Raw genomic sequence first — 16,670 nt, 5'->3', positions numbered from 1 at the left:
GGCACAGGTTATGGAGACAAGAGGCTCCGATGGCTGTGGTGAAAACTTGCTGTAAATTATTAATCGAAGACGAAGTAGGTGTTGCCCAAGCAGACTCGTCGTCTTTCATGATTGCCGATCAGCCTCTAGAAACTGCGCAGGAGCAGGTTTATCTAGGTCAATTACTCACAGGGGACTCTGATCGTGAGTTGGAGCGTGTATGGCAGGCATTACCAACTCATGACTGGCAGCTTGCCACTATCCTTGAAAACAAAGGTGTACAATGATTGCATTCTAGCGGTGCTTACTGAAACTTGGAGGTTAACAAAGAAGCATGAGAAGAAGTTAAAGACCGCACAACGAGCGATGGAACGAGAAACGTTAGGCGTAATGTTAAGAGACGGGAAGAGAGCGGTGTGGATTAGAGCGAAGATATTCAACTAACATTAAGAGGCAGAGATGGAGCTGGGCAGGTCATGTAATGTGTAGGGTGGATAACCGGTGGTCTACTAGAGCTACGGAATGGTTACCGAGAGAAGGGAAGTGCAGTTGAGGACAACAAATCTTAGACAATGTGACGAATTTAGTAAATTTGCAGGCATAAGATGGAATCAGCTAGAGCAAGACAGGGGTAATTGGAGATCGCTGGGAAGGGCCCTGGACCTGCAGTGAACATAAAAATAGGCTCCTGCTGATGATAAAATGACCTGGGCATCATCAGCAGCAATACCATACTATAAGCTTTCTTTCAGCAAGGAAACAGTGGCGCCATCCATAATTGTTAAAGACTGACACTGAAGCGCCACTGATAGTGTAGTACTGATGGATGGCCTTTTACCACTAGTATGACTTTTAGGACAGGGTTTGCCTACATCTGTTGGGCTTTGGCCCATACATGATGGATTTATGTAGCAGTATCCGTCATCTGTTCTAAGTGTTTGCGGTACATTCTTTACAGATATAATGAGTATTATACTGAAAGAGCTCAAGACGATCAGGCAGCAAAATGAACAAATCCTGACAGCCCTTGGTGTGACCAACCAAAAGGAAAGTATGGCACTCGCCAAGATGAAGCTGCCTGTAACCGACATAGACAGCCTGGATGCCTTGGAATTAAAGTTGACAACGGATACAGTCTTTCGGGCTTGCCTTGTAAGTACATGCTTCATATTATTCTCAGTGTTGAGCAAGCGAGTCTGCACTGTGATCCTGTTTAACAGCAGAACATTGGACATCATGTGCTTGTTCCAACTAGGCTTTCAGCATTCAATATACAGGCTGGCACACATAAAGAAGATGCATATATGCGACTTCTTTGGTTAAACTGCTGGCTTATTCATGTAATGCATTTCACAGTTGTTTTTTAAGTGGGTTTACATGGAGTGCCTGCCCTTTTTGTCCAGAATAAATCAGAAGTTCTTATGCGTCATCCGCAGCGATGCCAGACAATAAATGTTAGTTCGAGGGAAAGAAGCCATTTCAGTATATTGAGCGCCTATGCCTGCACTGTTAAACACTTGTAGCATACCACCTTTAAGGGATAAAATACCACCTTTAAAGGGTAAAAGGGTATGAATCACGAGAGGAAAGAAAGGAGGAAACAAGGAACTGTCGAAGACTGTATGTTTGAGCACTGTCACACATGCTCTGTCAAAGTGTCACACAGCCACGGTCTGCCGCACAATCTTCTCTTTCAAGTAACACGCTAACACCTTCAGTCTCTCCACATCTACCCATGTATAACAGAACAACAGTACCCTAGAAGCCAGTCGTGCTGATTTCATTCAAGGCCAGTGTCCGAGAGTCTTGAGATCGGATAACGGCCAGTTGTTCGGCTTGAGAAGAGTGGAGGCGAGCGCAACCCTTTGCTTGCTAAAACGAGATAAACAGAGAACTTTGACAGAGGAGGTGTGTGATATGTGATCATTTCGCCGCATCTCCACAAGTCTCGGGGTATGGCAAATCATTCTGCAGAAGCCCACTAGGTGGAGGGAGGTTCATGAAAGGGAAAATTATCATCCGCCCAACTATAGCATGAAGCTACAATGGAAACCCAAATGGGTTTCTCAGAAAAAAAGCTTCAGTGTTGAAGAAAGGTTTGTCCTTCTTCTGGGAGCAAACCTAGGACCAATGTTGTTCCGAGGCAGTGGATCTACTGAGCTAACCAGGATATTGTAACCCGAGGACATTGTATTGCCCTGATAGAAGCTACAGGACGGGTAGAAAGCTCTATGGGACCTGTACATTTTGCTGTTGGACCTATACTTCTTGCTTGTATAGTACCAATAGGAATTTCTATTGCAATTTTCCCTAGGGTTATAAATCCTTAGAGTTGTACATCAAACAATATTTTCAGGTTTGCTCTGATGACAGGCTTTTAATCTGTAGTTTTTTTTTACCTTTCTTTTTTTCCAGACGCACCGACTTTCACTTGTTGGAGGCCCCAGTTTGAGGGCTTTCGTAGCGGGTGTCCTTCGCTTCCTGTTCAGTGATGCCGTGGGGCAGCAGTTCAGTATGCTGGGCCAACGCAAGAAGAGAAGATTGAAGGACATGGTTATTTACAGCGTCGTCGAACGTAAGTTTATATCCATGCAGCAGTCATTCAGAAAAAAGCAGCAGCACTCGATTTCTCAAGTTTCGTGTTCAGTAGTACCTCGCTGCAGTCGCCGAGCGATATTTCGCATTTGGTAGAGATCACTTAAGAGTCTGCATTATTGCGAGTCCAAAGAAACGCATTCACCCCAGAAGGGCTTTTATTCCACAGTTGGCTAGCCAAGCTTTTCAAAACATAGCAGTGTGCACGTGGGCTTGCATGCAACCTGTTCAGTCGGTCATAATCAAGGAGTGCAAGAAATAAACATGGCACGAAAAAAAAGGAGGTCGACACAGGACATGTAAAATGTTGTGTACAACAATTTCGTACACAGGGCCTGAAGGGTCAATCTTTATTTCGACCATTTTCCTGCTGTCGCTATACAGATAAGAGTATGGTGGTCAGTGCGTGCCCTTGTAACTGGAATAGAGGTTGACTGCATTCTGCTGGCTGAATGGATATCTGGCACTTACCTCGCTTCATCACTCGCCACGTCACCGACATCGAGGGTAGAGTTGGCGCCATCTCAAAACGCTTAATATCTCTCAGCAACAAGAATTTGCAACACCACGCAACAAAATTGCCCACGACTGTGTTGCAAATTAACACAACTGCTGGATGCGCGGAACATGCCTGACAAATGTGCAAAGGCTGCCTTGACAACTTAGCGGCTTGTCTCATAGCTTGGGGGCACTTTGTCACTAGCTCGACTAAGCCGTAGCAATCCATGCTTGCGTGTTCGAGTTACTGGGCATTTTTGCCGATTGGAATACACATAACTTTGACGGAACCACAGCATCAGTTTAAATAAACCGGAAGTTTGAATTAAGTGTGTTCGAATTAACGAGATTCGACTGTAGCAGCATCCTTCAATACTTTTGGTTTCAGTTCAGTGCATTCACTGTTCCCTAAGCTCCGCTGAGACAATCGCTGCCACCAAGAGGGTCGCTATTGGGGTCACCATATGGGTCAGGTGTGTATGCGTGCTGACTGATTAAGTTTGAATTATCCGGCGAAGGCTAATTTTAGGATCGAAATAATGAAAGCTTGAGCCCATGTACATGCGTGGGTGCCGGCCGGGATTAACTGGAGTTGAATTAACGGAAGTCTACTGTATTAATTAAGTTAAGGTGCGTATTTGTAAATTCTGCTTCTGTAATACCATCAAAAAAAAAGACAACTTTTACCCTGAGAGCAGGCTTCACAAACCAAGAAAGACGAGAACAAAAGGCAGGTGGCAACGCTGTTCTCAAGTTCCCACACCAGCGCACCGTGGATTCAAACAGTTTCAACTTGGATCTAGTTATATGTTTATTGGGGAAAGAAAACTACGTTCTAAAGGAACCAAACACTTGAACTACCCTTTTACAGAGACTTCTCCAATGCCAAGATTGCACAGGTGCAAGAGAATATGCTTTGGTAATTCGCAGCTTCACACTGACAACCAGGTGCTAGGGCTTTGGCACTAAATTTTCAGAGAGGCTTAGGCCACCCTCCATTTTTCTTTCTCTCTTTTCTAGAACTCATCTTTTTTCTTCATTTTTTTTTTGGGGGGGGGGGGGGAGAGAACGAAGGACATCCAAATTTTTATGGAATAATTTACGAGTTTCAAGCCGACTGAGTGTTGCTCTATAGTATACCTTTAAGAGTTTCTTTGTTCTTATGTTGCATTCAAAGCATACAGGTGGGCACCTGTCAAGTTTCTTTAACGCAAATTGAACGTGAATGCTTAGCCTTGATTACTGAATAACGAAATGCAAGTACATGCATTTATTTCCTATGTTTCATTTCATTTTAAATTGTGCAAGTGTTGCAGTTATTTTGGCAAGGTGAGCAGGTAAGCAATTGCTGTGAAGGTTATTTATTTAATCCTTGTTACTTTGCAAATTTAATTAACACTTTCCATCTGGCTTTGCCAGTGTGTGTGTTACTCTGTGGAACGCCACTGGCCAACACTGAGGCATTCGCCGACCCTCCTATTGCCACATGACGCACTCATCGCCGCGTGGCAAGCCATGGGAGTGCGCCAAGCCTCGCATATGCCACAGTGACAGTGCAAAGCAGAAGCAGATATACCATCTTAATAAGACAAAGTGATGGAGTATGCATAAGGTCCTCCGTTCTCAGGTGTTATATATTTATATACAGGGTGTTTCAGCGAACACTTTCAAAATTTATTTAAGGTTGCCTGTGGCAGATAGGCCAATTCTAGTTAATGAGCTGGTCTACTCGAGGAGGGGGACATTACTTGCACAAAATATTGAAATGCATAATCGACTAATTAACAAAAGTTCACTAATTAAGTTTTTAACTAATTACCTGATGGCCCATAATGCAATTTACAAATTGTAGCCGTGGAGTTCGCAAGGCGGATCCTCTTGGAGCGAATTCTCGGGATGACACCAGTTTCGAGATATTCATTCCCAAAACTTTGCGGAGAAACGCAATGGCGTTTCAGTTAATATTGTGCTTCAAATGCATAAAGCGACGGTTGTTAAGAACTTAACTGGAACGCCAATGCATTTTCTCCGCAAAGTTCGGCAATTAATATCTCGAACCTGGTGTCATCCCGAGAATTCGTTCCAAGTAGATCCGCCTTGCGAACTCAACGGCTACAATTTGTAAATTGCAATATGGGCCATCAGGCCATTAGTTAAAAACTTAATTAGTGAATTTTTGTTAATTAGGCGATTATGCATTTCAATATATTGTGCAAGTAATGTCCGCCTCGTCGAGTAGACCAGCCCATGAACTCGATTTGTGCTATCTGTCGCAGGCAACCTTTAAGGATTTTTGAAAGTGTTCGTTGAAACACCCTGTATATATATTCTTAGTTCGGGGGGTAAAAATTAAGTGTTACTTTTAAAGAGAAAAAAAAGACGAAGCAGAGTTTTTGTTGTGTGGCAAAAAAATCGGGGTGAAATCAGCCGGGGGGTTGTTGTCGGGCAGCCAAAGTTCGTAATTTTCCCGTAACTTTTGCAAACTTTGAACACAAGCAATGGTCTCCTTTTGGACACAAACCTTATATTTAAACAAGTGAAACCACCCAGAAGAATGTTTAATGGCAGATAGAGTTGCTCGCAAATCATGTGATTAAACTCGACTTTACAAATCCTCATTGTCAGGCATTATTAGTAGTAAATTTAAAAGAAACCACGTTAACAAAAACAAGTAAAGACGGTTTTGGCAATTCCTTTACTATGTTCTCTGCTCTTTCTTTAACAAAGAGGGAAAAAGGACACAAAGTAGTCCACACGGGCATGCTCTTGTATGCTTTTCCTTATCTTGGCATACGTTATCATATGCATCATGTGATAACAATGGCAATGTGATACCATATGATACCATGGCAATGTGGCAACATGCCATAGCGCAGCACCAACACTCTGAGCAGCTTAGCTTACAGTACGTACATGGAAAACATCATATCATTTTGTTCACTACTGTATGTTACATGTGTTCCCGAAAACATTGTTAACATTCGCAATGCCACAACCTTTCTGAAAAATTGTATTAGATCCACATCTTAGTAGCCATTGTTCTGTGGTGGTTCATTTTTCAGCAAATATGGGAATCACTGAGGTGTTGCTTGTATCTTCAATATAACCATGCATAACTTTATGGTACTGTAGCCATTGCACAGATGTGAATGCTGTTCTTTCAGCTAACATATGTATAGTACTGATCGCAGCATAATTTGGCGCTTCTCACTTTAGTTTTGTTAGTTGTGTCAGATGTTGAAATGTTGTAATGTTAACATGCCCCTTTTGGAAAAAATTGCGTAACCTCCCGACAGCCCCTTCGTGCACACAATGCTTTATTAATACATTAATAATTCTCGATGCCCCACATGCAAGTCTCAGTAGGTGATGCCATGTTTCAGAGGCCGTTAGGAGCAACTGTGCTTATGACAATGCGACATCCCACTCCATCCGTGATGCGGCGGGATCCTGGCTCAAGAACTGCACCACGAGGATGATGACTGCTAAAAAGTAATTCTTTTGCATATTATCGATGTGGCTTAGTTTTAGAGAAAGGAAGGAAGGACTAGGAGGGAGCATCACATGATAAAACTGAAACCAGAATAAGTTGGCCAAACACATGTTCATGTCACGGTTCCTACGACGGTAGAACTATGTAGCTGTATTTTCGGACAATTTCGATTCATCTTCACACTCGCACTCCATCGAAACAAACTGGATGCTGTTTAAAAATGAAATGCATAGACTTACAGCAATATTTGTTTCCATATTATGCTGTTAATGAGCAAGCATAGTCCCTGTGGTGTAATGCTAACTGAAAATGCCTAATAAGAAAAAGACTATTTAGATCTTTCAAACATCTTAAATCTAACTTGGCGTGTACGAAATACTATTCTGCTGTAAACGAGTACATTACATTGATTATGCAAGCCAAAAATAACTTTTACAATAACACTCTATGATCTGTGCTATGCAACAATCCCAGACTGTTATAGAAAACCATTAAACCCGACGATTCAAATGTCGTTTCTTTATGTGATACTAATTGCTGCCCTACCTAAATACAAAATACTACTATGTTTTGCTCTGTCTTCACCCACGAATCCACTCAGAACCTTCCTTTTTTTTTGCCATCCAGTGTGCATTCCCTGATGAGCCGTATCTTTTGCCCGATTGGTATTGCTAATACTATTGATAAACTAAAGAAATTGTGGCTAGCTGAAACTGACAGTAAAAATGCCAAAGTACAACTTTTTATAAAGTTACTCAATGTCACTTACTGCTCAAGCTATCATGCCTTAACTTAGACCTGCCTGTGTTCAACTAGATTTTAAATTTTTTAGCTGTTCGCCAGCAGTTTGATGTTGCTAATTTTTGTAGGCCTCCATTCTCTCGTACACACACTGGCATTCCCCAAGGTACTGTACTAGGCACGCCCTCCTCTTTTCAGTTTATATTAACAACCTGCCGCTCAGCATCAATTCTAACACAGGCTTTTTGCCGACAACTGTGTTCCATACAGCTTCGCGACTAAACCCACTCAGTCTTCCCCTCTTGCAGAATGATCTTCTTAAAATATGCGACTGGTGCGGCAACGGGCTAATGTCCATCAATATTAACTAAACCTTTGTAATGTCTTTTCACCGACGTCATGATTGCACAGCCTCAACTTGCACCCTCTATAAATGTCCTTCAGCCGCTACTAACGCCATTAAGCACGTAGGTACAGCCAAACCTAATTATAATGAAATAATAGATGTAACTAAGTTGAATTGCCCTCAAAATCCTCATGGAGGTTCATATCGCAGTACATGCAATAATGGATATAATGAAGTAACAGATATAGCAAAGTAATTCTGGCTTCCCCTTCAACTTTATTTTAGCGAGGTTTTACCTCGTTCAAATTACCTATTCAAATTTCCTGTGATCTAACATGGTCGCAATGTGTTATCAACATTATTAATTGAAATTCTTCCGACTGAGTCCTGGGTTACCTTCGTCGTAACCTAGTGTTGGGAACGATCACCACAAAACTAATAGGTTATAAAACACTTGTGAGGCCTAAACTTGAGTTTGCTAATGCCACATTTGTGCATAATCGAGCTAACCTTATAAATATGCTTGAATCCACCCAGAACCCTACTTCCACATTCATTAACTTTAATTGCTTAACAACATAGGTATATCTGCTGTAAAATCTCAGCTTGGCCTTTATCCTCTTGCCACCCATCGTAAAATTGCACGTATGTGTCTCTATCATGAATTTTTCTATTCCTTGCCACCAGGTAATAGTATGTATTCATGAGACCAGCCTTTAGACATTTCTTCATTGCCATCTAAATGCTGTATATTGCGAACGAATCCATAAAAAGACCTTTGAGTAGTCTTCTTTCTACATACGGCACAGGGCTGGCACGACCTTCCCGCACACATTCCCATGTTAACAGATCGCACCCAGTTTAACACGGCCATCGAGAGTCGTTATTTAACATGTTAACTGAAAACTGCAGTTTTCATTGCCCATCCCTCATGTAACGTCCCTCTGGGACCCTTGAGGTATGAAGAAAAATAATAGTGTCCGCCACCTCTGCACTCGGAGCACTCTTCTGAAAAGATAACAGGCACGACGGCAACATGCGGTTGCCACCCACGCATGTTGTGATGGGGACGATGAACGTATCTATTGAGAAGGGAATGGAACAGCACAAACGACAGGACACAGTGAAGGCAATGCACACAGTGCTGACCGATGTTTATTGCATATCACCTGCAATGCATTAAAAGAGAATCTGCGCAGAGATCATAAAACATCAATTTATCACTGGCCATGGTTGTAGGCAGGCTATCACACATTCCATAAATAGTGTATTTCACTACTATTGGGACGCTAAAACAAAAATTGCCATGTTCGTTATTCTCACGGGCGTGTTGCTCCTTGTAGCATCCCAAGAACATTCAGTTTTCAAGATATGGTTCACAACCACATTTTTACGATGTTCTGCCAAATGACTGGCAACTGAGCCCTTTGCAGTGAATTACTGCAATATGTTGCAACAAACTACTGAAGTGGCACAAGCATATCTGGAGGAAAACGGGCACACAGTGGTTGGCAAGGCATCCGAACAAGGGTACATTGATAAAAACCTACCGGGAACCAAGCACACTGGGTTGAGTACGCCGAGCGCAGGGTCACATGTTTGGTTGATCTTTAGAGTTGTGAGAGAGTGAAAGGTTAAGGGGACAGTTTCATGGAGTGTTGGCTTGCAAAGGCATGACGTCCAGTCCCTGCTCCATGGGCCTGGGTATAACTTGGTCATTAGTGCACTCTTGGTAAATGGTTAAACTAATCAGTTAATTTTTCTAATAAGGATTGTGGAAATCTACAAGGTGGAAGATCTAGGTAAGGAAAGGTTGCCATCGTCATTAATGTAGCAAAACACTGCAAGGGACTTAATTCAGTGTCAGTAAACTTCAAAGTCAAGAAGAAAAAGAAAGCGTGCATGCATGCAGAAGCTTGTGCTCGGGAATAACACAGTCATGAACAAATTGCTCTATGATGGGTATCTGTGGGCTGTCACGCAGGTCTACACCATCATAGACAAGAGAGAATTGAAAAAACCTTGAAAGCCACAGGAGAGAGTGACCAATCTTCTATGCAAGGTGATATGGGTGCTCCCTGCTGCATGCAGTGGAATAACATTTGGCTCATTTGTTCATATCAGCATTGTCTGCAGATGACAGATATTTCCTTGTCATGCTTAAAAACGTGTTGCGGTGCCCCTTTATTGCTAGTTTTTCTTTTTTTTATGTAGCTTGTGAACCTGATGGAAAATAAGAGAACTTTTTTGAGTTATAATTTGTTCTCAGTGACTCAAGACTGTGCTAGAAACTTTGTAAACCTTTTTTTTTTTTTCTTAACTTTCAGGAAAGTTGGGGAAGATACCAATGACTCGAGCTCCTGTGACTAAGCACTCAGAGTGGCAAATGGTTTTTTTTTTTTTTTTATCGTCTTCTGGCAAAGTTGTCTCTGGATTTTCGTGCATTTCCTTTTATAGGGGCCCCACAATGCCTTTAGAAATAAAAACGTGGAGCATCTTAGTTATGAAGGAGACAGTTTTCAAATAAAGATTGCGTATTTTATGAGTGGAGTTGTTAAACATAAAATTCTGCCCTTTCTGAGCACTCACAGCGTGATGCTTCTTTTCCTTGTTCCTACTACGCTCGAAGCTGTGACCGCAGGAAACAATGGGCTGCCATGTTCTGCCAATCGTTATAATAAACTTTTTTTTTGGTTTGCTTAATCAGGCTGTGCAACCTTTGTTGAATCACGGAAATCAGCGTCATTCTTTGCCGCACCAGATGGCACCAACACCATATCAAGGAGGCTGCAGAAAATATCCAGACTTGGCACATTGCAATGGAATGCCAAAATATACACCCCGCCAGAACTATATAAGGAACGTTCGCTTTCCAAAAATGATGGGGTGCAAAGCTGATTGGAGCATTATCTGATCGGCGCGGTCAAGGTAGGCAAGACACATTCAGAGTATTTGTGAGAAAAGAAAAGCAGGGAAGAGATGGAACCGGGGTCACTACAGACGTAGATAATTTTAAGAGATGGGCAAAATGCTAGACTGCAGTAGATATAGTAAAACCTGATTAGCTGAAGCAGGCTAGGTGACTACCTGTGTGTCATCACTTTGTTTCAGACGCAATTCTATTAGAAATCGTCAGACATAATCGGAATGAGTTACTGTATATGATCCAAAGGAAGCAGAGTTGCACATTTGTTTTTTCATCGAATGCAGTCAAGTGGTTCAAAAAGCAACCGTGTACTCTGGAGAAGTTGTCACTAAGGAACAGCTAAACAATACTGGCGATGGCAGTGCCACCTCCAGGTCACATTGCAGCATTAGTTCAAACATTGAAATATAAAAAAATAAGTAACAATAATTAACAATACCCATTCACAATACAGTCATTTATTTTTAATGAGCTGGAACAACTTGCACACTAATTCGTAATAAATGGTTAAATGGTTATTTGCCTGCTAAGTAGAGCTTATATTGAAGAATACAATACAAAAAGTTGCAACATTATAACAGAGCCCCCAAAACTCGTCCAGTACCAGAACTTCGAGGCATCAAAAATATCAGCCTATCAGAAAGAGATCACATCTCAATGTGCACGGAAACAATACTGAAGGCACCATTGACACAGATGCAGGAAAATTGTCAAACGTACAGCCACTAACAAAAAGTAATATCACACATCCAAACCAGGGGACATAGTGCAGCTGCAAATGCCAAGTTCTTCGGCTGCCAGCGACATTAATCTTGGCAAAGAAAAAGGGGAAACAATAGTGTTATCAAATGCGAACTTCCCCGGCAAACACCAAATCACAAATTATGTGCACGGCCCTTGTCAAAGAGACAGCCTTCGTGTAAACAATGGCAGCTTAATACGAGAAGTCTCATTAGAATTTTGCTGCAGTGGCATCACACAAGGCACCTGAGAGGGACACAAGCCCCTTTCTTCACTCTTAGCAGCTTTCCAACACCCATAATTCATCTCTTCATTGAAGACTCGTGATCACTTGCTTGATGCCCTTTGTCCAGACATGGCCTTTGTGCCCATAAACCTGAATAATGATTAACCATTGATTAAAACATCAGTGTTAGGCATAGCGTTAGATTGGAAGAGAGCGGTGTGAATCAAAAAGCAAATGGGATAGCCAATATTTTAGTTGACATTAAAGAAAGAAATGGAGCTGGGGCAGGCCATGTAATGTGTAGTGCAGATGACCAGTTGACCATTATAGTAACATAATGGGTACCAAGGGAACTGAAGCGCAGTCGAGGATGGCAGGAATTAGGTGGAGTGATGAATTTAGGAAATTTGCAGGCCTAAGTTGGAATCTGCTAGCACAAGACGGGTAATTGGAGATTGCAGGGAGAGGCCTTTGTCCTGCAGTGGACATATAGGCTGATGATGATGAATCAGATATAGTCACTAAGGTATACCACAAACTGTTACACCGTGACAAGGGTTGAGCGCAGCATCCAAGACACACCAAAGTAGGCTGTCAGAACAAGACCAAAGTACGATAAAGCACAACTCGGTGCAAGCGTGAACAAGCACTATCACGCGACAGCACGTAGCTATGCATGCGCTCTGATAGTGCAATCTACTTTGCAACAGTCCTCCCTCCTTATGGTGGATATTGCTGTACTGGTTTGCAAACTCGAGACAGTGAAGCATAAGTGCCAGTGGCTCTTCGGTATTTGAGACTTCATTAGGCTCAACTTCAGTTTCAGCTGACAACCCAGCCATTGTTTCACTTGTAGCAGTCGCAGAGCTCTCTCACAGACGAACCTGGTCTATGGCTGACATCTCGACTATAACCATACAGGCTCTGCTCGTTCGCTTGACTGTAACATGCAGCCACTTCTCCCTGTCTCCGAAGTTTTGGGCCCAAACTGCATCGCAAGGACCAAATTTCGTTGGCGTGTTTTTCTGTGAAAATAAAGGAAAAGACAAAGATTCAGGAAGACATGTCTAGGCGAGAGCGAAATTGGTAGTTCAGAAGCCTCTGTGACGGTGATTTGTCTCCTTGCGGTGTTTTTCAGTGGTTGAAAAGAAGTCATGGTCAGTCGTGTATAGCTTTTTCTGCGAGCTGCACTTACAATAGGAACTGCCTCAATCCATTTGGAATGTGAATCCACTGCGAACTATGGCACCATTTGCTGGACCGAAAAAATTAAAATGAACACGGGACAAGTTTTTTTTTAGTCAACGGAACGGCGTTTTCGGAGGAGGTAACGGCCTTTACTTGTACACAAATGTCACACTTGTTGCTCATGCGTTCAATTTCCTGGTCTAGTACCAGCCACCACGCACTTGTTCGCACAACTGCTTTCATAGCCGAGACTCCCTGGTGCATCTTGTGTAGAATTTGAAGCATTCTGCCACTAGCTGCTTCAGGAATGACTACTCTATGGCCCCCAGAAGGTGACGTCGTGTCCAACAGTCAACTCAAGTTTTCCTGCCACATACACCTCCAAGCACGGTTCCACGTTTTTTGTTTGTTTTTGTCTTCCGGCCAACCTTTCAGTATGAACGACTTGACTATCCGCAATACCCTGTTGGCTTCAGGTCAGTTGGCTCATACGTGTTACGTCACAAGTGTCTCGTCAAGTTGCTGCAACGAGCACACGTACTCCGATATTTCTTCAGGGGCATCGTCAGGGGTCTGAGTGGAAGCCTACTGAGAGCATCTGCATTTTGGCTGTCTCCTCCGGGCTTGTGCTTGATCCTGCATTGGTACACTCAACAGCAAAGACCAACGCTGGATGCGAGCAGCTGCCATGACAGGTGTAGGTTGGTTCTTGTGGAATAAGCCAACGCCTTTGATCACTTGCAAGTATGAATCACCGCCTCAGTAAGTAATCATGAAACTTGGTTATGCCAAACACAATGTAAGGTCTCCCACTTGAGCTGTGAACAATGTAGTTCGGCCTGGGTCAGTGTTCGCGAGCGGAACCCAATAGGTTATCCACACTGGCAACACGATGGGAAGAAACGCTCCTTCCTATACCATGCGGAGAAGCGTCGCACTCACTGTGCAGCGACTGAGTTGGATCAAAATGTGTGAGCTTTTTGGCATGTAAGAGGGCTTCCTTAGAATGTTCGAAGGACTGTTGCTGCTTCGATGACCATTGCCAATGGCAATTGTTCTTCAGAAGGTCGAACAACGGAGCGAGCATCGTTGCTATGCTTAGAAGGAACTTGCTGTAATAGTGAGCAGACTGATGTAAGAACGCAGCTAGCTCACGTTCTTTGAACTTTGTGCCTTCATCACAGCTTTCAGGTTCTTCTCCAGTGGATGAAGTCCATCGCTAGTGATTTTGTGTCCCAGGTACAGTACTTACAATTTCCTGAAACAACACTGACCCTACTGCATTTTGACGGAAGGGTACGTGTTCGAAGGACAGTAGTTCATCATGCACGGAAGCGCTGGAGAACTGCCTAAGATTGCTTCCACTGTCACATTTCCTTCTGTCACCAGGACCTCATCCAATAAGCTTGTACACACCTGTTAGACCCTGTCATGCAGGTACTTTTGCTAATGTTTAAAATGGGTCCCTGAGGCAGAACCTCAAATAATCCAATCAGGGACAAAGCCGTTTGTTCAAACAAACAAATATTTATTGCAACCAGCATGAAAGAACATAGAACAAACAGTCAATGAAATATTGTCACCCAGCTAGTACACGCTAGAACAGTTGACCAGCAACAGATAGGCAAAAAAAAAAACACGTCAGCCTTTAATAATGGCTGGACCTCGGAGAGCGCGCGCGCAACCACGAACTTCGTCGTTCTCGCCTCAAGGGGCCAGTGTCACCACGTGCCAACTTATTTCGCATCATTGCTCCCTCTCAAAGCGACCGACCGGTCGCGTCAGGGCATGGGGCGAGCAATATGGGCAAGAGTGCCAACATGAAAAAAAAAAAAGACAGGAATGTACACAATGCTGAAGCGGTTTGTGAGGGTTGCTGATCCTCGCGTGCGTAGTACGGCTTCATCCGTACTACGTGGACGACTTCAGCACGGGGACGGCGTCGGTTCGAACTAGGATCAGAGCTTTGAGGCACCACCTCATAGTTCACATCACTGAGGCGGCGTACAACTTCGTAGGGGCCGAAATAGCGGCGCAACAATTTCTCCGAGAGCCCACGGTGTCGGATAGGTGTCCACACCCACACGCGGTCGCCTGGTGAGTACTGGACGTTCCGTCGGGTCCGGTTGTAACGGCAGGCGTCGGTTCTGCTGGGTGCGGATGCGATTCGAGCAAGCTGGCGAGCTTCCTGCTTTTTCGACGAACTCTTCAGTGGTGTCATTCCTTGTGGTCCGTGATCTACCGGGAGCATGGCGTCTAAGGGGGTTGTAACGCGACGTCCGTAAACGAGCTCGAACGGTGTAAACTCGGTGGTCTCTTGCACAGCGGTATTGTAAGCAAACGTCACGTATGGCAAAATTTCATCCATGTCTTGTGTTCCACATCAATGTACATGGTAGCATGTCGGCCAATGTTCTGTTCAGGCGCTCTGTAAGCCGTTAGTCTGGGGATGATAGGCTGTGGTCCTTCGGTGGTCAGTATGCGTCAGCGTGACGACTTGTGCAACAACTCCGCTGTAAAGCTGCACCGCGATCAGTAATGAGCACAGCGGGTGCACCGTGACGAAGCACGATGTTGTGGACGAAGAAGCTGGCGACTTCAGCAGCAGTTCCCCGCGGCACAGCTTTTGTCTCCGCATAGCGAGTTAAATAATCGGTTGCCACGATTATCCACTTGTTTTGCAAGGAAGACGTGGGGAACGGACCAAGAAGGTCCATTCCGACTTGCTGGAACGGCGCCGGAGGCGGATCCAAAGGCTGAAGGAGGCCGGCAGGCTTGACGGGTGGGACTTTACGCCTCTGACAGTCACGGCACGTTCGCACATAGCGCTGGACGGACGAAAATAGGTGTGGCCAATAGTATTTCTGCCGTATGCGCGCTAATGTCCTCGCGAAGCCTAAGTGGCCGGCACAGGGATCGTCATGACACACCTGTAAAACTTCCTCGCGCAGCGCCGTCGGAACGACGAGAAGGAACGTTTTTGGCTGTTCTCGAAATTTTTCTTGTACAGGACATCGTTCCGCAGGCAGTAGGATGTCAATCCTCGTGAAAGTGGGCGTGGGACAACAACGTCAGCTCCCTCGAGATATCGGATGACTGGAAGCAGTTCAGAGTCTGCACGTTGGTAGTCAGCCATGCGCACCACGTCGACGACACAAGAAACGGCAAATCTAGCTGCAAGTCGGAGGATGTCAAGGGAATAGGAGAACGTGACAAGCAGTCAGCGTCGCTATGCTTACGGCCGATCTGTAGACAACAGTCATGTCGTATTCCTGGAGGCGGAGGCTCCAACGAGCGAGGCGACTGATGGTCTCGTAGATTGGCAAGCCAGCAGAGCGAATGGTGGTCACTGATCGCTCGAAATGGCCGGCCGTATAAGTAAGTCGGAACTGCTGATGGCCCACACGACTGCTAAACATTCTTTTTCGGTGGGTGAATAATTGGCTTCTGCTTTGTGAGGCTACGGCTCGCGTACGCAATTACCTGTTCTGCGCCGTCTTGCCATTGAACCAGAATAGCCCCGAGTCCAACGTGCTTGCGTCTGTGTGAATTTCAGTTGCCGCGGTATCATCAAAATGCGCCAGCACTGGAGCGGATTGAAGGCGTTTGCGCAATTCGGTGAAGGCCTGCTCTTGTCTTCCGTCCATGCAAGGGCACATCTTGTCGCGTCAGTCTCGTGAGAGGTTCTGCAATCCTCGAGAAGCCTTCAACGAAACGGCGGTAGTAAGCGCAGAGGCCCAGGAACCGCTGAACAGCCTTCTTGTCTTTAGGGTGAGGAAACTCGGCAACGGCAGCGAGCTTTTCTGGGTCTGGTCGTACTCCTGGGAGCTGACCACGTGGCCTAAAAACTTGAGTTCCCGGAAGCCAAAGTAACATTTTTAGGCTGCGGTGAGGTTTGCCTTGCGTTTTGCGGTAAGGACACTTTGAGTCGGGGGTG

At 44.4% G+C, this 16,670-nt stretch overlaps 1 protein-coding gene across 3 annotated transcripts; it reads left to right on the top strand.

Moving 5' to 3' along the window:
- Positions 1-902: 902 nt before the first annotated feature.
- On the top strand, positions 903-10,475 carry LOC119466496 (uncharacterized). Of its 3 annotated transcripts, XR_007463728.1 has the most exons (5): positions 903-1,131; positions 2,395-2,554; positions 6,456-6,564; positions 9,637-9,714; positions 9,980-10,475. XR_007463728.1 is itself a non-coding variant. In XM_037727008.2 (4 exons), the coding sequence occupies exons 1-4, from the start codon at positions 943-945 to the stop codon at positions 10,020-10,022; spliced, it is 501 nt and encodes a 166-aa protein (XP_037582936.1). In that variant the 5' UTR covers positions 903-942; the 3' UTR covers positions 10,023-10,472. The 3 variants fall into 3 exon arrangements, 2 of the variants coding, with proteins under 2 accessions (XP_037582936.1, XP_049512743.1); XM_037727008.2 differs by lacking the exon at positions 9,637-9,714 and having other exon boundaries at positions 9,980-10,472; XM_049656786.1 differs by lacking the exon at positions 9,980-10,475 and having other exon boundaries at positions 9,637-9,896.
- Positions 10,476-16,670: the final 6,195 nt, after the last annotated feature.

This window comes from Dermacentor silvarum, chromosome 10 (genome assembly GCF_013339745.2).
Source record: "Dermacentor silvarum isolate Dsil-2018 chromosome 10, BIME_Dsil_1.4, whole genome shotgun sequence".
Taxonomy (NCBI): Eukaryota; Metazoa; Arthropoda; class Arachnida; order Ixodida; family Ixodidae; genus Dermacentor; species Dermacentor silvarum.
This window is presented reverse-complemented; position numbering and strand designations above follow the sequence as displayed.